At 38.4% G+C, this 23888-nt stretch overlaps 1 protein-coding gene and 1 long non-coding RNA gene across 3 annotated transcripts in view; one reads left to right on the plus strand and one right to left on the minus strand.

Annotated features, from left to right (window-relative positions):
* Positions 1-11809, plus strand: part of TAB3 (TGF-beta activated kinase 1 (MAP3K7) binding protein 3) — a 108206-nt gene extending 96397 nt beyond the window's left edge. For both annotated transcript variants that reach the window (XM_081222363.1, XM_081222362.1), the window contains 2 exons: positions 4532-4633; positions 7344-11809. In XM_081222363.1, coding sequence (XP_081078489.1) covers positions 4532-4633; positions 7344-7492 — 251 coding nt within the window. In that variant the 3' untranslated portion in view covers positions 7493-11809. The remainder of the gene's footprint in view (positions 1-4531; positions 4634-7343) is intronic.
* LOC308608969 lies at positions 2450-4518 on the minus strand. Its single transcript, XR_014014258.1, has 3 exons — positions 4437-4518; positions 3480-3561; positions 2450-2468 (listed from the first exon to the last, which is right to left on the minus strand). It is a non-coding gene; the product is annotated as an uncharacterized lncRNA (long non-coding RNA).
* Positions 11810-23888: the final 12079 nt, after the last annotated feature.

A 23888-nucleotide genomic window follows, 5' to 3' on the forward strand; every position in this document is an offset into this window, starting at 1 on the left:
GTGGATTGCTTTTTCTCTTTTGTGTGTTTATCTGTTGTAGACTTTTGGTTTCTGATCCCCATGACTTTTGTTTTTAATTTTTATTGGATTTTGTGTTAGTTTCAGGTGTACAGCAAAGTGAATCAGTTATACATACATATATCCACTCGTTTTTAGATTCTTTCCCATATAGGCCATTACAGAATATTGAGTAGAGTTCCCTGTGCTATACAGTAGGCCCTTGTTAGTGATCTATTTTATATACAGTAGTGTGTCTATGTCAATCTCCCAATTTATTCCTCCCCCCTTACCCCCAAGTTTGTTTTCTACATCTGTCTATCTATAACTCTCTATTTTGTAGATAAGTGAGCTTGTACCCTTTTTTGAGAATCCACATATAAGTGATATCATATATTTATCTTTCTCTGTCTGGCTTACTTCACTTAGTATGATCATCTCTAGGTCCATCCACGTTGCTGCAAATGGCGTTGTTTCATTCTTTTTAATGGCTGAGTAATATTCCATTGTATATAGGTGCCACATCTTCTTTATCCATTCCTCTGTCGATGGAGATTTAGGTTGCTTCCATGTCCTGGCTATTGTAAATAGTGCTGCAATGAACATTGGGGTACATGTATCTTTTTGAAGTATGGTTTTCTCCAGATATATTATGCCCAGGAGTGGGATTGTTGGATCATATGGTAGCTCTATTTTTAGTTTTTTGAGAACTCTCCTTACTGTTTTCCACAGTGGCTATACCAGTTTACATTCCCTCCCAGAGGTTTGGGAGAACCTCTGCCATATATAATTATTTTTCAGTTTGTGGGTCTCCCAACTGGTGAGTATGGGATTTGATTATATGGTGAAAGTGCCCCTCCTACCATCTCTTTGTGGCTTCTTCTTTGCCTTTGAATGAAGAAGATCTTTTTCGGTAGGTTCCAGTGTTTATTGTTGTTCAGCAGTTTGTTGTGATTTTGGTGAGAGCAGGTGAGCTCAAGTTCTTCTACGTTGTCTCCCTTCCCCCAAAATAAGTTGCAACTGTATGTAATATAGTTTAAAAAAACTATAGTCCTAAAAGATAATTCTTACAGTGTAATGGGAATTTTAAAGGTCTTACTTTAGAATGGGAAGTTTGATCTGCAGTAGATCTACGATTATTTAATTGACAGGCCACAAAAGAATCCTTGTGTACTCAACAGGCAGGCATAACAGTTAGATTGGGACTAGGTGTTTTCTCATCAAGGACAAAGTAAATCCTACGTGCATAGTTACTAAATCATTAGTATTAAAGATATCAAATCTTTTGAGTTCTATGTACCAAATGTATAACTGGCATTTCAGTATCTTAAAAAATTAATCTTTTTCTTCTCCATTCTTATGATTCTCAAGCCTGAGGTGAAGTATGCATTTCATATCTTAATCCTCTTTGGTTTAAAGAACTCAAGGTAGGTTGTTGAGCATGAGGACATACAATATTGGAGAAGGCCTTACTTAAAAAAGTTACCTAAGGCTGTAACATTTTAAAATCACATCAAACTGATTAATCAGAGAATTTAAAATTCTACACAAATAATGTTACCTAACCTAAACAGCTTTCTGTTCAACACTCAGTACAGAGTGTTTTAAGTATTTCATTTATAGGTGGCAATGCAGTACATGTTCTTTTTTATTGTTTAGTACTATTGGGTTGGCCAAACAGTTCGTTCAGGCTTTTCTATAAGATGGTACAGAAAAACCCGAATGAACTGTTTGGCCAAGCCAATACTATGGATGTTTGTTTGGACTGCTCTGCATTTAAAATAGCCTCCTGCTGTCTAAAAATGGTACAAAGAAGAATCTTAGTGGATGACTACCAAGTACCAGGTTTGTATCTACTAAGGAAGCATTACCTAGTGGTAATCCAGTTAATTGATTCAAGGGTTGTGGGAGGAATCACCCTGTTTAAGGGATATGTCCACTGTGAGCCACCTTATTAGCATAAGCTCTATGATCTGCAGGGCCCACCAGAATTAACAAGGACACTCCTGTCTCTTGAGAAATTTCAAGATTTTAGAGGTTATCTTCCAGGAGCTGGGGACAAAGCTAGAGCTTTCTTTGAGCAAGGCCAAATTCTTTACAACAGTTAAAGCAGTGCTCAGAAGGAAATTTATAGCCTTCAATGCTCATATAAGACAAGGAGATCTAATGTCAATGACATAAAATTCTACCCTAAGAATATAGAAAAGAACAAAGGAAGTGAAAGAAAGAAAATATAAGAAACATCAATGAGACAGAAAAGACAGAGAAAGGCATCAAAGCCACAGCTTTGAAGGATAAACAAAGTCAGTAAACTCTCAGGTTGACTGATCTAGAAGAACAGATTACCAAAATCAGCAATGAAAGATGAGGTTACCTGTTAAAATAAGGGAATGCAGTTGAACATCTTTATACCCATAAACGACACCGTAGATGAAATGGACACATTCCTTGAAAAATGTAGCCTACCAACACTGAGAACAAGATGAAAAGGGAAATATAACTAGTTATATATTATCAAAAGTTTTCCCAAAAAGAAAACTTTAGACCCAGATGGTTGCACCAGTGGGTGAATTCTATCAAATATTTAAGGAAGAGATAATGGCAATTATACAAACTCTGAGAAAATAAGAGGAGGAAGGAAAGCTTCCGAGTTTCTTTCTGTAGCCAGCAGGACCCTGATTCTAAAACCTGATAGACATTACCTACCTCCCCAAAAGAAAACAAAGTTACAGCTCAATAATCCTCATAACATAAAAAACTTAATACATCATGACCAAATTGGGGTTAGCCTCAGGAATGCAATATTAAGAAAGTAAAGGAGAAAAAGCATATGATACTGAAAAACATCTGATAAAATTCAGCAAATGACACGATTATTTGCAAAGAAAATCTAAGGATACCAAAAACCAACTATTAGAACTAATAAGTGAATTTAACAAGGTTTTGGGATATAAGGTCAGGATCCAAAAACCATATCTATATATATTAGCCAAGAATTGGAAAGTGGAAATAAAAAAAGGATAATTACAATACCAGCCAAAAAATGACACTTATTAATAAGATATGTACACTGAATATTATAAAACACTGCCAAAGGAAATTAAAGAAGACCTAAATAAATAGTAATAACCCATGTCTGTTATTAAATCAGTTTTATTAAGGTACTATTCTTTTCATATTGATGCAATACCAGGTTTAACTGTTTGTTTCTTTTTTTGGTAGAATTAAAATTCATATGGAAATGCAGAAGACCTAGAATATCCAAGTGGAATATAGATGTTTATCTGAATAATAAGTGTGATAATTAGAGTGAGAGAAAGGAGGAAAGACAGAAAGGGAGACTGAGAAATCTTTTTGGACTAGACTTTGTAGTTAAGCAATGCAAGTGTGTGTGTGATAAGCTCCCTCAGCTGATTCAGAAAGTCGTGTCCCCCCCCACCAAAACCTTGACATTGGTAACTCATAGTGGCAAGAGCACTGACCTTGGTGTGGTACAACTTGAGCGCTGGTCCTGGTTGTCTTGGCCACCTGACCTTGTTCAGATCCAGATCCAGAGAGGTGCTTCTCTACAGGGTTGTTGTAAGAGTCAGTGAGAAGGAGGTATGTGATGCTATAAAAGTGGTTAACAGATCTAAGAAGTAGAACTTTACCTTATCCTATTCTCTGGAGCCTAAGATGTTCACTCTGCTTTTGTTTTACTCTGATAACAGTGTTTAAATGCCTAAGCCCCACGCTTAGGATTGTGGAGCACTGATTTCCAAAGGTAGGTTGTATTAGAGGACTGCTTATGGGCTCCGAACTGATTACAAAATGTCAGACCTTTCTTTGGTTCTTAAGGGTAAACCATATGACGTCTGCCATTTTTTGTTTTTACTGAATACAAAACACTACTTACTAACTACTCTATAAATTAATAGAAACAGCATCAGTATTCTAGCAAGAAATTGGTGTGCCTGCAGTCCATGTTGTGAAGTGTCTGCTAGGCTTTTGCACACACAGGTAACTGGAATTTATGAAAAGATTGGGGAATATGTATTATCAGTATATAATATTACTTTGAGTTGGTTCTGATTTTTCAAGTACAGCTATTACAGTTTACTGTTACCATTAATGCAATGTGTTCTTGGGTTAGCCTTATATGGGTGCTGTACTTTAAACCCATAATTTTCTAGTAACTGCCGCTTAATCAGGGAATTGCTAAATCTCCCAAATTTTGGGTTCATATTGACATTTAATTATATTGAGTTTGCACCCCTAACTCACTAGAAAGTGGGAAACTGGTGAAATAAGTCATTTATTCCAAGTAATTAGAGAGGATGGAAAAAGTGGATACAACCTTATCCACTGCTCTGGATAGGTTGTAAGAGCAGTATAAAATATGGCACTTGCCTTCATGGGAGAACTAAAGGTAGCATGAGGTAATAGAGTAAATACTCAACTCTGTGTGTTCGGTGAAAGGTCCTTGTGAGCCTGTCCGCTCTTCTCATGAACACAGCTTGATCCCTTCTTCCTGGCTTTGCTTCTTCTCATGCAGACTCATCAGATACCTGCACAGTTGAGAGGAAAGCCCGAAGAATTAGCGTGACCTCCAGAGTACAGGAGGACATCCATGACACCCAGGCAGCAGCTGCAGATGGTTTGTACTTGTGTGTCTGGAGTTTGTGCAAAATGTCCAAACACACGTGTTAACCCATGTAGAGTTCTCGTAAGTAAAGGCCAACCTTTTTTTTCCCTTAAGAAATTACTCTACTGAGTTTCTAAGGCTGTGCTGTCCAATAGAAATAACAGTTGAAGCCACGTACATAATTTAAAATTTTCTATTAGCTGAAGTAAAAGTGAAATAACATTTCACTGTGAAATCAATATAAAATTTGTGAGGTATTTTATTTTACATTCTTTCATACTAAATCTTCCAAATATGCTGTATATTTTACACTTAGAGCACATCTCAATTCAGAGTGGCTGCATTTCTAGTGGCCACCATATGGGACAGATTCCTCTAAAAATAATAGTATCTAGAAAACAAGCCCACGTAAATAAATAAAAAACAACTTGAACTTGAAAGTTCTGGACTTTACAATATGTTATCAAAAGCAGATTAATATTATAAGAAAACTTTGTACTCTTAACAGAGAGATAACAAGTTCAGGTTTTGCACCACTTTCCCTTTAACATTAAAGTCTATATTCAATTAAATTTTTTCTTTTACGATTTCCTCCCTCTTGCGTCTCCTTCCCAAACTCAAATTTAATCTTAGTCCTGACCACCCATAGAATTCCTTTCTAAAGATTCTTTTTTCTCACAAACCTTCTACCACTTTCTATATTCGTATTAATTTCTCCCTTCTTTTCTTTCCCATTTAGAAATAACCAGCTTTTTGACAATTACTTTCTATTCCCGTAACAAAACACATTTTCATTCCTTATGCACCTTCTTTTTCCTTGCATACAAAGATGTTTTTCCTTATTAGTTTTTAGTACTTTTACTTACATATTTTAATTAGAATTCTTAACCTTAAAGCCTTGGTTTGTAGCAAAAGCTAAGAAGTAATTATGAACTGTTTGCCAATCAGGATAATGCTGGTATGACAAACTGTGAACATATCCTATAACCTAGTTTCTTTCTTTAATAACCTAATTAGTTTCTTTCTTTAGTGGGTCCCAAGACATGTCCAGTGAACTCAAACAAACAGACTTGTTTAGCAGTTAATGTTCTAGTATCTTATTTGGAAATGATCCGAATATTCAGTGAATTCCCACTGCTTAATTTAGCAGTTTCAAAAGTTACCAAAAATCCGGAGAAACTGTTCTGTGTAGGCAGTCCTAAAACATTATTCCTAAAGAGTTCACCTAAAAACTCTCATTCACCTTTAAAGTTTCATCATATCAAGTTATTTTCTTGCCGACAAATTTTGCAACAGGAATAATAACATCTTATTTGACTTCTAGGTAACCTAGGTACAATAAAAGTTCATGTTGATTGATGACTCTATGGTCTGTATTCATTAAAGCAACAAACTTAAACTTGTTTTCATTCATTAAAATTAATCCTAGATCATGGTCCTGAAATTCATTTGGTTTGTTTTCTTTTATATTTCTGAGTATTTATATAAGTGCTTAATTTCATTGAAGCCAATTAAATAGAGCTCTTTTATAGACTGTAAGTATGTGGTATTACCTACCAAAATCAACATATATTATACATCCAAACACGCAAACAGAGACCCAGTACTTCCCATGCCAAAATGTCAGCCACGAACCAGTTACAATAATATGAAACCCACCACTTACAAAAGAGTTTGCATTCAAATTGGGTTTCTGGCAGATTGAACAAATCAAGATCACCTATTTAGATGGTTAAACCTTTTTTACTAATATTTATAGAGAAGACACTTAAGATTTGTATCTGTCCTTGACAAGCCAAGTTCCATATTACCTGGCGCCCGTTTATTTTTTCTTGTTGATGAGAGTTAGTTAGTCACCTTTGAAATTTGCATTTTAAAAATGGCCTAGATAAGCATTCCTGGAGTAGACCAGGTAGAACTTCGGCATCTCAAAGGCATAGGAGGAGAAATGCAAGCTTCTCCTAGGTGGACTTTGTTCCTTAAGGCCAGATCCACCCCACCCCCCACTACTACAAGTCTCTTAAGATAAATAGGGGAGGTTCTGGGGATTTGGGAATGGTAGAGGATTGTTCCTGGAGCTACACCTCTGGTCCTGGAAAAACCTGATCTGTAAAAACAGGGACAGCTATTTTTAATTTCTCAAAGAATTGCGTGGCCACTAATGATACCAAAGGATCGACATACCCGTCCCCCCGTATGATAGAATGTTTTTATGAACTGTCACACCACTTATAAGTCATTATGATTAAAGACATGCATATTGTGGAGCTGAAAGTCTCACGGAAGAAGGCACACATTTAATCAATGTTTGATATAGTATGACTAGTACTATGGGGGGGTGGGAGTCGTGGGTGGGCCGAAGTTATGAGGGAAAACTTCAGAAGTAATTTAACATGCTAGTTAACATTTCTCATTGTTTTCACTTGGCTGGAATATAGCATAACTGTCCACTATCGAGAGAGGATTAACTTGGAAGGTAGTCTGTGCTGGACTTCTATCTACTTCTTATAGGAAAAAAGTAAATTGTTGAGAACAAAGTAGAAAATATATCATAAACTTACTATTTAGTTCTGCGTTTCTAGTAGCTATGTATACTACTTGGCTTTCTCATTTCACAATACCACTTTCCTTGCTTTTGGGGGGTAATTTTGAATTTCCGTTTGGATTATACTTAGAAAAAAATTCACTCTGTTTTCTCTCTTTTATTCCTAACTTCTCTCAGAGCATCCAAGTAGCTCCAAGCAGAGTCCTCGGACACAACCCCGAGACGAAGACTATGAAGGGGCTCCATGGAATTGTGATAGCTGCACCTTTCTGAACCACCCCGCACTAAATCGCTGTGAGCAGTGTGAGATGCCACGGTACACTTGAATTCCCAACAGTCTGCACTAGGTTGAGAGTGAAGCTTTGAGCGCCCATTAGAAGAAAAGGAAACCTGGGGAATCTGTTCATCTGCCCAGCCTTTTCATTTCAGATAACATGGTGGGGGGAGGGGGTGACAATGCAGCCGCTTGTGCTCAATAAAGGAAAAACGGGGAGGGTTTTTTTTCCCCCTTTCTTAACTCATTGCAGAGTTAGAGATGGAAAGGGATACTTGAAATGGGGAAAGGATTCACTCCTGAAAGAATGTACACAGAGAAGTCAAGAGCTCTTCTGTGCAACCCCAATTGTTAAAGTTACTGCTGTTAAAGTTACTTATAAAATAAGTTACCCTTATTTTATAAACTAGAACTTTGATTCATGATGTGACATGTTACAGTTTATGCAGACAAACTGTGAATTGCCAGAGCAGACTTACCTGGTCACAGCTCTCTGGAAAACCCAGGCTCCCCAGGCTTCTTCCTGTTGCTTCCTACTGAAGAGAAGGACAGGGAAAAGCAACCAGAGGATGTTTTCCTGGGGGGGGCAAAATAACAAGGGTATTTGTAATTGCTGCTTTTTTCAGGGGTAATTTCAAACACACAAACAAAATGTTTTAAAATGTGATTTGTAGCAGTCAGGAATTAGGCATATTGTGCCCTTTGTTCGAAAGTACAATCAGAGGTAATAAGATCCCTTTTGCTTGTACAGTGATTCATCAAGCTATACCAACACTGGTAACTAAGACCTAATTACGCCGCGTAATATATTTTTTAAGTTACTGCATGCTTTTATTAGGCCACTGGTTTTTAAAATAACCAACAAGTCCTTACAAATTTTGATTTTATGAATGACCTTCTCGTAAAACTGCGCTTCGCCAGTAGCACAGTGAATGTATGCTGAATGTAAATCCATTCCAAAATCCACTTGGAATCTTGAGCTCAGCTGTGGTTCTATAAGAAATGTTTGCAGTCCCTAGAGCCTTTCCCCCTCCTTCCAATTTGTGATGAGTCCATGATGTTTACAGCACAGATAATACTTTGTGCCATAATCCTAATTTAGCTGAAAAAAATTAATATTAGTTGTTCAATAAAGATATATTTGCACATATGTTAACAAAACAGTGTGAGGAAAATTATAGTTGGCCAATATCATAAAGTTGCACGCTCTGCGTTATTTGGGGAGGAAGAGAAGGCTAGTCAAGAAATAACGACTGAGAGAAAGGTGAATACAACGGACTTTGAAACTAAGAACTTTTTAAATGTAACAATACTGTATTCAGAGATGATATTGAGTTTGTTCAGACAGTTCAGGTGATACTAAAGCACTCTTTATTTATGAAACTAGAACTTTAGGGTGTAAATAACTGAAGACATATAAAATCATTTGACTTACTAAAGTGCACCACTAGAAAATTATTAATAGGACACTGAATTAAGGTCTTTACCATCGTTGACTTTTCTTCCAAGCTCAAAATTGGATTTTGGAATCTTCCCCCTATTTGGGTCAATATAAACAGCAATAAAATTGGTAGGTTTCCTAATCCTAAAGGATTTTACCTCAGGTTATAACCTGAGGAGTATATATACTCTCCCATACCAGCCGTCTCCCTTCTCTCCTCTCTCCTCTCTCTCCTCTCTCTCCCTGTATCTCACACACACAAGCTTCAAGCTGTCATTGTATGCTAATGTAGCAGTAATCTCTGGCAGATCTGGAAAAACAAGCTGCACTTAATAGCATAATGAAACCAAAGGCGTAATAACTTATCATAGCTTATCATCAAATTCATAATTTCACACTGTACCTGCAGCTTTGAAAACTTTTCATATGTGGAAAATGTCCTAAAGAATATCTACTTGTCTCACAAAGTCAGCGTGGCTATGTAATTACACTGATAAAACATCTCTCATATAACAACTGTGGCAAAACTGTGAAAATAAAGGTGAGAAAGCAGATGGGCTTAAAAGCATTGACCTGAAAACAGCATTCATTCTTTAAAGGCTTTTGTAGTAGCACTGGTGTCTGTCAGTCTCCAATAAGTCTATCAGTCCTACTGTTCTGTAATACGCCGATGCTTTTGCCTTTGTACGGTTTCATATCTCTTTAGTGATGGTCAACCCCACTTGGTATTAAGTAACAATTTAGGGGAAAAATACATATATTGCTTGATGTTCTAGCTAAAGGTTTACCCAGTATTCTTAGTGATATGCTGAAGTGGCAGCAATTAACTTGGCAGTTGTCAGTTGAGAATGAAAGTAGCATGTAAGAAAACCGTTTGATGCTTTATTAAAACCATGTAGATGACTTTAAAACTACTGCATGAACATACATCCAGATTACTGAACTGTTATCACACAGTAGATGCATGGTTCCAGTCCTTTGGTGATATATCTAGTAAATCATTGTTTTCACCTGCCAGGAAAAATGAGAAATCAGTCTATTTGATAGGTGTAGAGGGTGGGGTTTGAGACATCAGAGATTGATTTTTAAGGAAGTTTTGTATATGTTCATTTCTGGTTGTGCACAAGTTTCATACGCCAACATAGGCTGTATTCAGTTTTTAAAATAAGCAAAATTATTTGACACTGATAAATTTGATATATTTAACTGTGTCCCATACGTAGACTACTTCTTGCCTATGACAAGTTTGAATAAGAATTCAGTCAACTTTCAAGATGCCTTTTCAAAAGGATCTGGCTGCTGAGGTGCCTGTGCTTTTAGGATCAGTTGGTGCACTTCTTGTTTCTAGTAAAAAAAAGTTTTTTTCTTAAAATACAACCAGTTTGATTGATGTATCTGGGAACACAGAGAGCTGACTGTACATTTTACATTATTTCACTGTTTTGTAAACTGGGTTTGTAGAAAGCACCTTTGTCATTTTGTTAAAGTACATTGCCCCTTACATTTTGAGGTAGTTCTTAAAAGTGGTAAAAAAGGAGTCAGAAACTTTCTAAGCATTGTAAAATGTTTCAAATAATGACCTTGTTTGAGAGAGTACAGAGGCGCGGCAATTTAAATAAACAGAAGAAATGCATTGTAGAAAAGGTAGTTTTAGAGCAGATTAATGATGGTGGGGGAAGTGTTGCTAATTTGTTTATTTCCCTGAAAAAATCGGAGTGTGATGACTTTAATAATTTTTAAGGAGCTGGTCTCAATTTTAGTACTTATTATAAAAGAGATCAATGTTTCCTTCAGTTTTGACACTGCTTTGTCCCAGTTATCTAGGGGGTTCATATTCCAACTTTCTGTGGCAACTCGATTTTATATAGTATTTTAAAAGGTAATTAATTGTAATGTTTTTGACAGTATAAACAAAAAGCAAGAATATAAGGCATAGAAAAATTGTCCTTTGAAATATCAGTGATGTACCCTGGAATGTGAAGATGTCCCCTTATAGTTTAAATTGATTTATTTTAATATTGTAATCACTGTTCAGACTTTGAACGAGTTGTTAAAGTGTGTGTCTGTATATCCGTAGAGAAAAATGACAATTGAAATGTTACTTTAAAATCAAAATAGGGGCTTCCCTGGTGGCGCAGTGGTTGAGAGTCTGCCTGCCGATGCAGGGGACACGGGTTCGTGCCCCGGTCTGGGAAGATCCCACATGCCGCGGAGCAACTCGGCCCGTGAGCCAAAATTACTGAGCCTGCGCGTCTGGAGCCTGTGCTCCGCAACAAGAGAGGCCGCAATAGTGAGAGGCCCGCGCACCGCGATGAAGAGTGGCCCCCGCTCTCCACAACTAGAGAAAGCCCTCGCACAGAAACGAAGACCCAACACAGCCAAAAATAAATAAATAAATAAAGCAAACTGTCAACAAGTAAAAAAAAAAAAAAAAAAATCAAAATAAATTTGGCACTGTCTGTTGCACCACTACTGTATCTTTTTGAAAGAATTATTAACAGTATTTTCTTATTGTAAAAGTTAATTCTGATGATGATTTCATTCACCAGACGTATTTTTTTTCTGTTATTTGCGTCCCCAAATATTTAATACAAGTAGATTCTGCATGGCTTGAGCATTCAGAGATTAATAGGATGACGACTCAATGTTAATTTCTAAAGCCATGAAAAGTGGCTTTGACACTGAACAATTCTGAATTCTTGTTTATAATGACACCCAGTTGTCCATGTTTCCCCACTGTAAAAGATTTGCTCAATTTCTTCCCTAAAACAGCAAGAACTTATTAAATCTTGTAAATACCATGTCTCTCTTAGATTTCTGTGTATGTTGTGAGTTTAATTATTTTCAGGCGAGATTGTACAAAGGCATTTTAAAAGGCTATGCATGCATCGTACCTCCAAACAGAACATATTCGGAAAGTCAAAGATTCCTGAGAAATAAATTAATAAACTAAAAGCAAACACTACATTCTGCATCCTTTCTGTGTAATTAGAAATGATTTACAATATCAAACCAGTCCTAGTTCCAATACTCATATATTTCTGGACTGAAATATGCTGTCTTAGAAACCTAATCTTTTCTGTTCTTCTATTAGAACATGTAGTAATGTTAGATTTGGGTTATTAAGTATTAGTACATTACTCTAACTTAAAAATTGGGTGAAAGTATAAATAAGCAAATTCTATATACAAGTGGGATATATACACTACCAAATGTAAAATAGATAGCTAGTGGGAAGCAGCCGCATAGCACAGGGAGATCAGCTCGGTGCTTTGTGGCCACCTAGAGGGGTGGGATAGGGAGGGTGGGAGGGAGGGAGATGCAAGAGGGAGGAGATATGGGGATATATGTATATGTATAGCTGATTCACTTTGTTATACAGCAGAAACTAACACACCATTGTAGAGCAGTTGTACTCAAAGATGTTTAAAAAAATAGTGGGATATGTTAAAAATTTACATTTTTCATTCCACTTTAATATATGTCACTTACCAAAGAATGAGTGATTTTCTTATCTCTTTCTGTCATCTGTAGTTAGGTTTTCAAAGGGATATAATCACCTTCCTCTTGCTAGGGTCTGTAGTCACCCTTCCCAACTTGTGCACAGAAAATACTGCAGATGAATTATGGTAGATAGTATTTTCAATGATTAGGCATATTTAAAGTCAAAATCACTCCCAGTACATTTTTTAAATGTAAGAAAATTTGCAAACATACATAAGTACAGACGAATCCTGTAATCCCCCACTCACTCATTACCCAGCTTCCAAAATTATCCAGATATAAGCAGACTTATTTCATCTATATTCTCATCCACCACCCCCACCATTATTTTGAAACAAACCCCAGACATCCCAGCAACTCATCTGTAAATAAACTTTTTTAAGTTTATTAAAAAGCACCATCTATCACACCTTACAAGATAATATCAAATACCCAGTGTTAAGTTTCCCAACTGGTCTCACAGGGTTTTTTTATAAGCATGTCTAAATTAGGGTCTAAATAGAATACCTAACATTGATTGTTATGTTTCTTACATCTTTAACCTGCATATATACTTTCCCTCCTTCCCTCTCAGAAGTTACAAGGAAACTTTACTTCATCAGGTACTTGGTTACCCTCCACCACATCTTAGTGTAAAGTAACACATAGAAAGAACATCCAAGATAACTAAAAATAGTATGTGAAGTATTTTTTTATTGTCTTCTTTCCCTTCTCATCACTTCTCACATCCTGTGTTGTCCCTTTTAAACAATCTGTTTTGAAATAGAAAATTACTTCAAATCTGGTTACCACAATAGTGATTCCTTGTGCTGCTCATTTTGTTAATTAGGCTTCTAAGAGAACTGCATCATCTGTCTGCAATCCCACTACCCATATAATGATTTCTCCTCAGGTACTGACCGCTCAGTTTCCCACACGGAAGTGTGCTGGGTGTGGTTTGTCTCCTACCCCAATTCCTCCAAAGACTTCCTGGAAGACTTGACTTTGGCCTATTGGCCTTTTTCTAGGACACTATCCAGGTGGTGTTTCGTGACGGAGGCTTCAAAGGTTTTAACAGGGTATATAATATGTGGGTGAGATTTTGGTTTGCCAGTTCCATACCCTTAGGGCTGTCAAATCATCTCACTTGTCCTGCCCTTTGGAAAAGTGGTGGGTGTGCTGCTGACCAGCCTCTCATGACGTTCTAGTGGTAAGGAAAAGAGAATGCAGGAAAATCAGATGATGCAGCCTAGCTTCCCTCGGTCTTGCACTGTGATTCGGGAGCAAAATGCTACTTACTATATATGAGATTACTTTGCTTCCTTTTGACTTGTTTATGCATTTATTCTCTTGGGGACTCAATCTGTTTTGAGGTAGTTCTATTCCCTTGATCAAGAACCACTAACATAGCCATTTCTAAATCCCATCCCCCAATTATGACTTCTTTTAAGTCACTAAAAATAGCCTGCTTTGGGTGTACATGATTCAAAAAAAAGGTCTTCATTTGAAAGGCATTTGGGGTTGGGGGAGGAGAACATTGGATTAGTGTATTGAAATAGCTTGCATTCCCTCTACACTTCCCTACACTTTCACAACGAATGAAACGGTCACAGCTGGCAGGGGTACTGCTATTTCAAGATTAGAATTTGAGTTTCTCTTCCGAAATTCTACTGAAATAACTAATGAAAACATTTTTAAGGGTTGGAGAACAGGGAAGGGTGCTCTCAGGGGGTAGGAAATGACAGGATGCAGATGGGGTGTGTGTGTGTACTGAGGGCGGTAGCAACCAATATCAAGAACCCACAGTTCTAGCTGCCAGTGAAGGTTAACCTATAAATCAAGTCTATTGGGCTCCCCAACGGAGGCCATGAAGATGCCCAAATTCTGAGCAGCAGGCAAACAGAAGGATCTGTGATGGTCAGAAAAGCGGGGAGACTGCGGCAACTGCCCTCTGTCTCACTTGCACCACAGTTGACTAAATAAGAGAGGTACTTAATACAACTGGTTTGGCCACATTGATACGGAGCGTGATGCACCCAGTAACTTCAAGCTGCCATACGAGCATGGAGGAGAAACTTCCTTAGCCTAGCTCAAGATTCCAGGGAGCAATCTTCAACCCTGCTGTAAATACCTAAAAGCAGCAGCCACTGGTGTTTGCTTACTGACTGGCTAGAAACAAATGCTTAGCAAAACATTCAACCTCCCTGTCCTTCCTATACTCTGTAATCAAGTAATTTTCTAACTGAGAAGAAGCTACAGAAAAAAGTAGGCGGCTTTATGCTTGCTTTTTCGTTAAGGATTAAAGGATTAAAGCAGCGTGACCCACATAACCTTTTTAAAAATTCCTTAAAAATCAGCGAACATATGGAAAGGTTTAGCCTCCTGAAAAAAGGATTTCATTCTACAGAATCAGAGCAGAAGAGGAAACTTTGATTTCTAATTTTAATTCCAAACACAAATTTACAGCTATGTCATATCTCTCAAAAAGGATTAATCAGGTCAGGGATGGTTGCTTTCAAATGAAAAGTAACTTTTATGGAATTGTAAACTAAAAATATAGGTAGTGAGATTTCACAAAACTGAGTCAATAGAGAAACTATTCTAGAATTCAGAGGAAAGGGATAGAGATGAAGAGCTAACACATAAGAATTGTGAATTCTAGATCCAGGAGATGCAATAAAGCATACCTCAAGGAACAAACACAGCAGATAGGGAAGAAGCAAGAAATAGAGAAAAAAGAAACATGGGGATGAGAGGGTTTAAAAATATTACCTATCAAGGGCTTCCCTGGTGGTGCAGTGGTTGAGAGTCCGCCTGCCGATGCGGGGGACGCGGGTTCATGCCCCAGTCCAGGAAGATCCCACATGCCGCGGAGTGGCTGGGCCCGTGAGCCATGGCCGCTGAGCCTGCGCATCCAGAGCCTGTGCTCCGCAACGGGAGAGGCCACAACAGTGAGAGGCCCGCGTACTGCAAAAAATATATATATATATTACCTATCAAGATAAACAATAAACAAAGGTGACATCAGAGTTCTAACTTTTGTGTGTAAAACTTGAACACATCTGCCTAATTTTGACATGCAAAACAGACAAAATAGGAAATATTACAATCGGCAGTTAAATCTCCATATAATAGAATTTTGTATCTCGTGAACTAAATGTTTTTTCAAATGTCCACCAAACATTACCAAAAAAAAGATATCCAGAAAACCTCAGTTTTTAAAACAATTATACAGGCCACATTTTTCTAATTGCAAGACATTAAATCTTTAAAAATGACTGAATCAAATCAAGCCACCTAAAAGGGGAAGAAGAAAAAAAACAACTTCTAAAGCTCTTGATTAAAAACTGGAATTAAAAACAAAGTCAGATTTAGTTCAGGCAAATCCTCAACAAGAGGCTTTAGCAAAGATGTTATCTCCAACTCAAAAGAAAGCTTTCAACTCCCAGAAAACAGGGCAGAATAAAACAGTCTGATATCTCAGTGACGTTTTAGAGAATGCATCTGTTGAAATAGTTCTAGATGCAAGTGTCCACACTTGTAACAGAACAAGTTGCACAAAGAAATAATTCAGAACTTGAGTTGATGAAATACATTTCCATTACTAGATGTCTCTGTGCAAACCCTTAACAGTGAAACGAAAATGGGAAAAATCACAGTTCAACTATACTCTGAGAGAAAACACACTGTATTTAATACAGCCAGTGTCAAGAATCCTTACGAGCTGGAAAGCTCCAGGAAAGAGCTGGATCAGAGGGCTTCCAAGGGCAAGCTGATGTATAACATGGAAAAGTGGTTTTACAAGCTAGCAGCTTGAGAAGGCACGTGAGTATACATACAAGGGAGTCAAACTCTACCTCTGCCACACGTGCGGAAAGGTGTTCACCCAGTATAACCAGCTGAAAACTCATGTAAGAAAGCCATATAAATGAATTACGTGACAGAGGCTTTTGCTCAAAAATGCCAGGTACTCATCCGCAGTCGCATTCACTGTGGTGAGAAAAAACCCTTTAAGTGTGATGTATGTAACTGACCACTTACAACTTCCACAATTTCAAGATTCACAACATGGACAGACAGTGGAGACAAGTCCTATATCTAAGATAGGAGTGGACAAAGATTTGCCCGTCCCAGCACGTTGACCTCTCACAGTCGCAGGTCTACTGAAGGAAACCCTTACAGGTGTCATACCCACAAGGAGGCATGCGCTGTCTCTAGTTCTCTTATCTCACACACTCCAAACACGCAGGGGGAAACCACACACAGGTGGTTATCTGTGGGAAAACTTCAGCTCAAACACTTCCAATCTCATCAATAAGGAAGGTCATTTATTATGTAGAAGTACTTACAAACCAATTAAAAATGTAAAGAATCATAAAATGCAAGTCCAGTCTAGGCAAAACTCTAGATTCCAGTGCTAGATTCCATATGGAAACGTTCCAGTGCTAGATTCCATATGGAAACGTTCCAGTGCTAGATTCCATATGGAAACATTCTGTATTGGAAGCTATGGATTTGAGGCTTTCTGAAATGACTTTACCAGATGATAATCAGTGTCCTCCATCAGATACTTGCTGTGGTTAGCTGGGACTAGAGTTGATTTGCTGTGTACTGGGGGCTGGGGAGAACAGTTAACTGACTGAGGAATAGAAAGTTGCTTATATGTCTCTGTTAGTAAACAAAAATATCTCTGGTAAAACTTTCTGCATCTTCACTGTGCAGTGCTCGTTCTGACTTTTTGCTTTTGAAGTCTAGATATTCACACAGCTTTTTAAGGAATGAATATGACAGTACTTTTAAATAGAGTACTATTTTACTTTTTAATATACGTTAAATTTATTTTCAAGTTGCCTTCATTCCATTTTTATTTTGCATTAACTATTGCCTTTCATTTATTTAAGTAGAATATCTTATAGTGTGCATCAGCATATAATCTATTCATGAGTCATTTTTGACTTGTGAAATTTTTATTTTTCTGTCCTCAAAATTTAAGCAAGGTTCTTAACAGTATCAGCCCAAGAGTGTTGCTGTTTGTAAGCCCCATAGACCAATATGTAAGCGATGGGGAAAAAATTGAAATTTTACATTTCTAGAATATTTGAGCTATCTTTCTTCTTAACATATTCGACTGGAGATAACTTTTCTAATAAAGTATAGAAGCTTCTCATAAAAACTAAAGTATATAATTTTTTAAACTAACTTATTGAAGTATAATGGATATGTTTGTATAGCACTCAGTATTATGGAGGAAACTCAAGGGCAGTGTTTTGCTTTGAGACTACATTTTCAAAATTAATTTTAAATAGGTATTTGGTGTTTTTATCTTGCCAAAAGAGAATTTCAAAATTCAATTCAACTTGTTTCATTTTTAAATTTATTTATTTATTTATGGCTGTGTTGGGTCTTTGTTGTGGTGCGCAGGCTTCTTCATGGCAGTGGCTTCTCTTGTTGCAGAGCTTGGGCTCTAGGGCACGAGCTTCAGTAGCTATGGCACGTGGGCTCAGTAGTTGTGGCTTGCGGGCTCTAGAGCACAGGCTCAGTAGTTGTGGCTCACGGGCTTAGTTGCTCCGGGGCATGTGGGATCTTCCCGGACCAGGGCTCAAACCTGTGTACCCCTGCATTGGCAGGCAGATTCTCAACCACTGCGCCACCAGGGAAGTCCCTGATTCATTTTTAATAGATTAATTTGCTGAAGATAAGGAAAATATACTGAGTTTTGAAATTTTTTGAGAATCCTCTGGTGTACCTGCTATGAACTTTTTATTTATTTATTTTTTTTTTAATTTTTTTTTGCGGTACGCGGGCCTCTCACTGTTGTGGCCTCTCCCATTGCAGAGCACAGGCTCTGGATGCGCAGGCTCAGCGGCCATGGCTCACGGGCCCAGCCGCTCTGCGGCATGTGGGATCTTCCTGGACTGGGGCACAAACCTGTGTCCCCTGCATCGGCAGGCGGACTCTCAACCACTGCGCCACCAGGGAAGGCCCGCTATGAACTTTTTAAAAATGATTATTAAAATCTAAAAGAGATTTACTGAATATAAACAATGCATAACTGCAAATCCCTTGTTTTCTGAATTTGGTGCATTATCTTACATAGAGAATGAGAAATTAACTTCAATTATGATATTTTGAGCTACTAGAAGGCAAATTTATTTTATATTTGAGTGTCTATAAGCTGTATATTTTAATTTTTTTTCATGTATTAAAACATAGCATTTGGTTATTATAGTTTCACAGGGTCCTTTTCCTTGCTTAATGGATATAAAAAAATTTGGGGTTACCTGATGTTAACTGCTACTCTTCCCCTTTATTCTTTGCTCTTGCATTGATTTATTTCACTGTCTCATCTTTGGTCATTAGGTAATCAGTTCCACAAACTCAGTTCCTATACTGCTGACAGAACTGCCTGGTGACATTATTTCTTATTTCTGCCCTGCATTACATGTGGTTTATTTATTTCCTACTTTTAAACTAGACCTGTAATATAGTTAATGTATTTTCTATTGGTAGTGATTCTTTCATTGTAATTTTCTCTGTTTAGAGGTCCAGGTCATAAGAATCAATTAAAGAAAATATAGTAATTACTATAACTACTCAATTCTTGTAGAGATCTTCACTATTTCACAGCATGTTCAGCATTTTCACAAGAAAGTACCACCAGCAGGATTGACTTCACTGAAGAAGGAATTTGAAATATTGCCTTTGTATAATACACGTTAAACTTAGTATTTAATTATTTATCTACGAAATCTAACCATACGTGTTTATTCACTTAATATGCTGGCTTTAAATAAAATTCATGAATTTATAAAATGCTGAACTAATCTAATCTAGCTTGAATTCAACAGGAATCTATTTGAACAGATACTACAGTAAAAATGTGAAAAATGATAATACCCAGTGCTCGGGGACCTTCTCACACTGCTAGAGATCAATTTGGCAACAGTTAATCAAAGTCTAAATGTGGTCCAGTCCTGGGAAATTTTCACAAAGACATCACTAGGTGTGTAAACAAGCGTGTATCATCCAGTCAAGGTACTGTTGGCCACAGTGAAGAATTAGAAACAACTTATCACTAATGGGGTTGGTTAAGTAAATTGTGTAAGAACTATGTGATATTATTAATTTTTGTCAAAAGTCAGTTTACATAATGTCCAATTGATGGAATTATAGATAATCTTTATTTTCTAAACCTTGACTGAATTTTTAGAATTATTCTTATTTTATGATGACCATGTAATAATTTTATAATCACAAGTATCAAAAAGTCTAAGGAAAGTAAATTGGCCAAGATGTTGGAGTAGGAAGACCGTTGAGCTCATTTCTTCTCACAGGCACACCAGAATTATAATGATTTAGAGAACACCTATCAGTGAAAAAGACCGGAACCTACCAGAAGAGATCTTCTACAACTAAAGACAGAAAGAAGGAGCCACAAGATGGGTAGGAGGGGTGGAGTCACAGTACAGTCAAGACCCAAACCCCCAGGTGGCTGACCCACAAATGCGAGGAAAATTACAATTGCAGACATTTTCCCCAAGGAGCAAGGGGTCAAAGCCCCACATCAGGCTCCCCAGCCCAAGGGTGCTGCACCAGGAAGCTTAAACCCTAGAACACTTGGCTTTGAATGCCACCAGGGCTTACTTTCAGGAGTCCCAGAGGGCTGTAGGAAATGGAGACCCCACTCTTAAAGGACCAAAAACATACACTCTGGGACCTAGGGCAGAAACAGTAATTTGAAAGGAGCCTGGGTCAGACCCACCCGCTGATCTTGGTGAGTCTCCCAGAGAGGCAGGAGGCAACATTCCTGGGGACATAAACACTGGTGGTAGCCATTCTGGGAGCTCGTTCTACCATGTGGATACTGGTGCTGGCAAGTGCTATTTTGGAATCCTCCATCTAGCTTATGAGCCTCAGGACCCAGCCCTGACCTCGCCTATCAGCCTGTAGGCAACAGCACTGGGAAACCTCAGGCCAGTCAACTAGCCAGGTGGCCACACAGCCCCACCCACTGGCAGAGAGGTTGCCCTAAGACCCCTTGAGCCCACAGCCGCCCCTGGACACAGCCCTCTCCAACAGAGGGCCCAAGACCCAGCACCACACACCAGTGCACAGGGACTAGATCCAGGACCCCCAGAGACCCTGGGACCCAGCCCCACCCACCAGTGGGCAGGCATCAACCTTATAATTGCCAGTCCTGCACACCAGGGAGCCTGCTCTACCCTAGGGACCAGCCTCACCCAACAGCGGGCAGACATCAGCCCCAATAAAACTGCACACCAGGCCCACCACCAGCAAGCCAGCACTAGCCCTCGGACCAGCTGGACCCCAGCCCAGCCCACCAGCAGGTGAACACAAACTTTGGGACACTCTGGACCCCACAGCCAGCTGGGTCAGGAACTGGCCCCAATCACAAATGGTTTGACAGCAGATCTGGGACCCCTGAACACTGCAGCCAGACCCTAGGACCTGGCTGTGCCTACCAGTAGGCCAGCACTAGGCTCAGTGCCCCGCCCCTCCCCGGGTTGTGCAGCCAGCCACCTCGTGACCCAGCCCAGGCAAGCAGTGGCCAGCAGCCTCTATACAATGCAGGGCCAGCAAACAACCAGACCAGTGACCAGCCACGCCTACAAGACTACCCATAGCAGTTACCCAGCAAAACAGAAGGAGCTGTGCAACCCACATAGGGGGCACTCCTACAGCACATAGCTCTAGTGAACAGAGAGGAGTACCCTGCTGGGGTCAAAAACAAAAACCTTATGGTTACCAAAGGGGAAAGGTGGGGGGAGAAATAAATTAGGAGGTTGGGATTAACATATACACATTACTATATATAAACCAGATAATCAACAAGGACCTAGTGTATAGCACAGGGAACTCTACTCAATAGTCTGTAATAACCTAAATGGGAAAATAATCTGAAAAAGAATAGATACATGTATAACTGAATCACTCGGCTGTACACCTGAAACCAACACAACATTGTAAATCAACTATACTCCAGTACAAAATAAAAATTTTAAATAAAGGAAACAAAAGACTGTGACAAAAGACACAAATATCTCAAAAAAAAAGATATAAGGATGGCAAAAAGGCACATGAAAAGAGGCTCAACATGACTAATTATTAGTGAAATGCAAATCAAAACTACAATGAGGTATCACCTCACACCAATCAGAATGGTCACCATCAAGAAGTCTACAAATAACAAATGTTAGAGTGGGTATGGAGAAAAAGGAACCCTCCTACACTATTGGTGGAAATGTAAATTTGTACCACCACTATGGAGAACAGTATGGAGGTCCCTTAAAAAACTAAAAATAGGGCCTCCCTGGTGGCGCAGTGGTTGAGAGTCCGCCTGCCGATGCAGGGGATGCGGGTTCGTGCCCCGGTCTGGGAGGATCCCGCATGCCGCGGAGCGGCTGGGCCCGTGAGCCATGGCCGCTGGGCCTGCGCGTCCGGAGCCTGTGCTCCGCAACGGGAGAGGCCACAACGGTGAGAGGCCCGCGTACTGCAAAAAGAAAAAAAAAAAAAAAAAAAAAAAAAACTAAAAATAGAGCTACCATATGACCCAGCAATCCCACTCCTGGGCAGATATCTAGAAAAGACAAAAACTCTAATTTAAAAAGATACATACATGCACCATAATGTTCATAGCAGCTCTATTTACAATACCCAAGAGACGGAAGAAACCTAACTGTCCATCAACGGATGAGTGAATAAAGAAGATGTGGTGTGTGTGTGTATATACATGCACACACACACACACACACACAATGCAAAATTACTCAGTCATAAAAAGAGTGAAATAATGTCATTTGCAGCAACACGTAAAGACCTAGAGATTATAATCCTAAGTGAAGTTAAGTCAGACAGAGAAAGACAAATGTCTTATGATATCACTTATATGTGGAATCTAAAAAATGATACAAATGAAGTGATTTACAAAACAGAAACAGACTCATAGATGTAGAAAAAAATTTATGATACCAAAGGGGATAGATGAGGGAGGGACACAGTGGGAATTTGGCATTAATATATACACACTACTATGTATAAAGTAGGTAAACAAGAAGGACATACTGTATAGCACAGGGAACTTTACTGAATATTCTGTAATAACCTAAATAGGAAAATAATCTGAGAAAGAATAGATATATGTATATGTATAACTGAATCACTTTGTTGTACACCTGAAACTAACACAACATGGTAAATCAATTGTACTCCAATATAAACTAAAAATTTTTTAAAAGGAAAAAAAAACCACTGTGACAAAGGAGAAAAAAGCTCAAATTAAAAAAAACACAATGAAGACATATAGGTGGCAAAAATGCACAAGAAAGATGCTCAACATCGCTAATTATTAGAGAAATGCAAATCTTCACTACGATGAAGTATCACCTCACAGTCAGGACGGCCATCATCAAAACGTCTACAAATACTAAATGCTAGAGCAGGTGTGGAGAAAAAGGAACCCTCCTACACTATTGGAGGGAATGTAAATCTGTACAGCCACCATGGAGAACAGTATGGAGGTTCCTTAAAAAACTAAAAATAGGGGCTTCCCTGGTGGCGCAGTGGTTGAGAGTCCGCCTGCCGATGCAGGGGACACGGGTTTGTGCCCTGGTCTGGGAGGATCCCACATGCTGCGGAGCGGCTGGGCCCGTGAGCCATGGCCGCTGGGCCTGCGTGTCCGGAGGCTGTGCTCCGCAACAGGAGAGGCCACGACAGTGAGAGGCCCGCGTACCGCAAAAAAAAATTTTTTTTTAAAAACCTAAAAATAGAATTACCATATGATCCAGCAATTCCACTACAGGGCATATATCCAGAGATAAGCATAATTCGAAAAGATACATACACCCCAATGTTCACTGCAGCACTATTTACAATAGCCAAGCTATGGAAGCAACCCAAATGTCCATGAACAGATGAATGTATAAAGACAGTGTGGTATATATATACAGTGGAATACTACTCAGCCATAAAAAGAACAAAACAATGCCATTTACAGTAACATGGATGGACCTAGAGATTATCACCCTAAGTGAAGTAAGTCAGAGAAAGAGTAATACTATATATATCACGTATATCTGGAATCTTAAAAATGATACCAATGAACTGATTTACAAAATAGAAACAGACTCACAGATTTAGAAAACAAACTTATGACACCAAAGGGGAAAGGTAAGGGGAGGGATAAATTAGGAGTTTGGGAAAACATATACACACTACTATATGTAAAATAGTTAATCAACAAGGACCTACTATACAGCAGAGAGAATTCTACTTAGTATTTTGTAATAACCTATATGGGAAAAGATTCTGAAAAAGCATAGGTATATGTATATATATAACAGAATCATGTTGCTGTACACCTGAAATTAACACAACATTGTAAATCAATTATACTCCAATACAAAATAAATATTTTAAATAAAGGAAAAAAGACTGTGAGAAAAGACAAAAAAACCTCAAAAAAAAAAAAAAAAAAAAAAGAAGAAGACAGGGCTTCCCTGGGCTT

This window comes from Mesoplodon bidens, assembly GCF_964165515.1.
Source record: "Mesoplodon bidens genome assembly, chromosome: X".
Classification (NCBI taxonomy): domain Eukaryota; kingdom Metazoa; phylum Chordata; class Mammalia; order Artiodactyla; family Ziphiidae; genus Mesoplodon; species Mesoplodon bidens.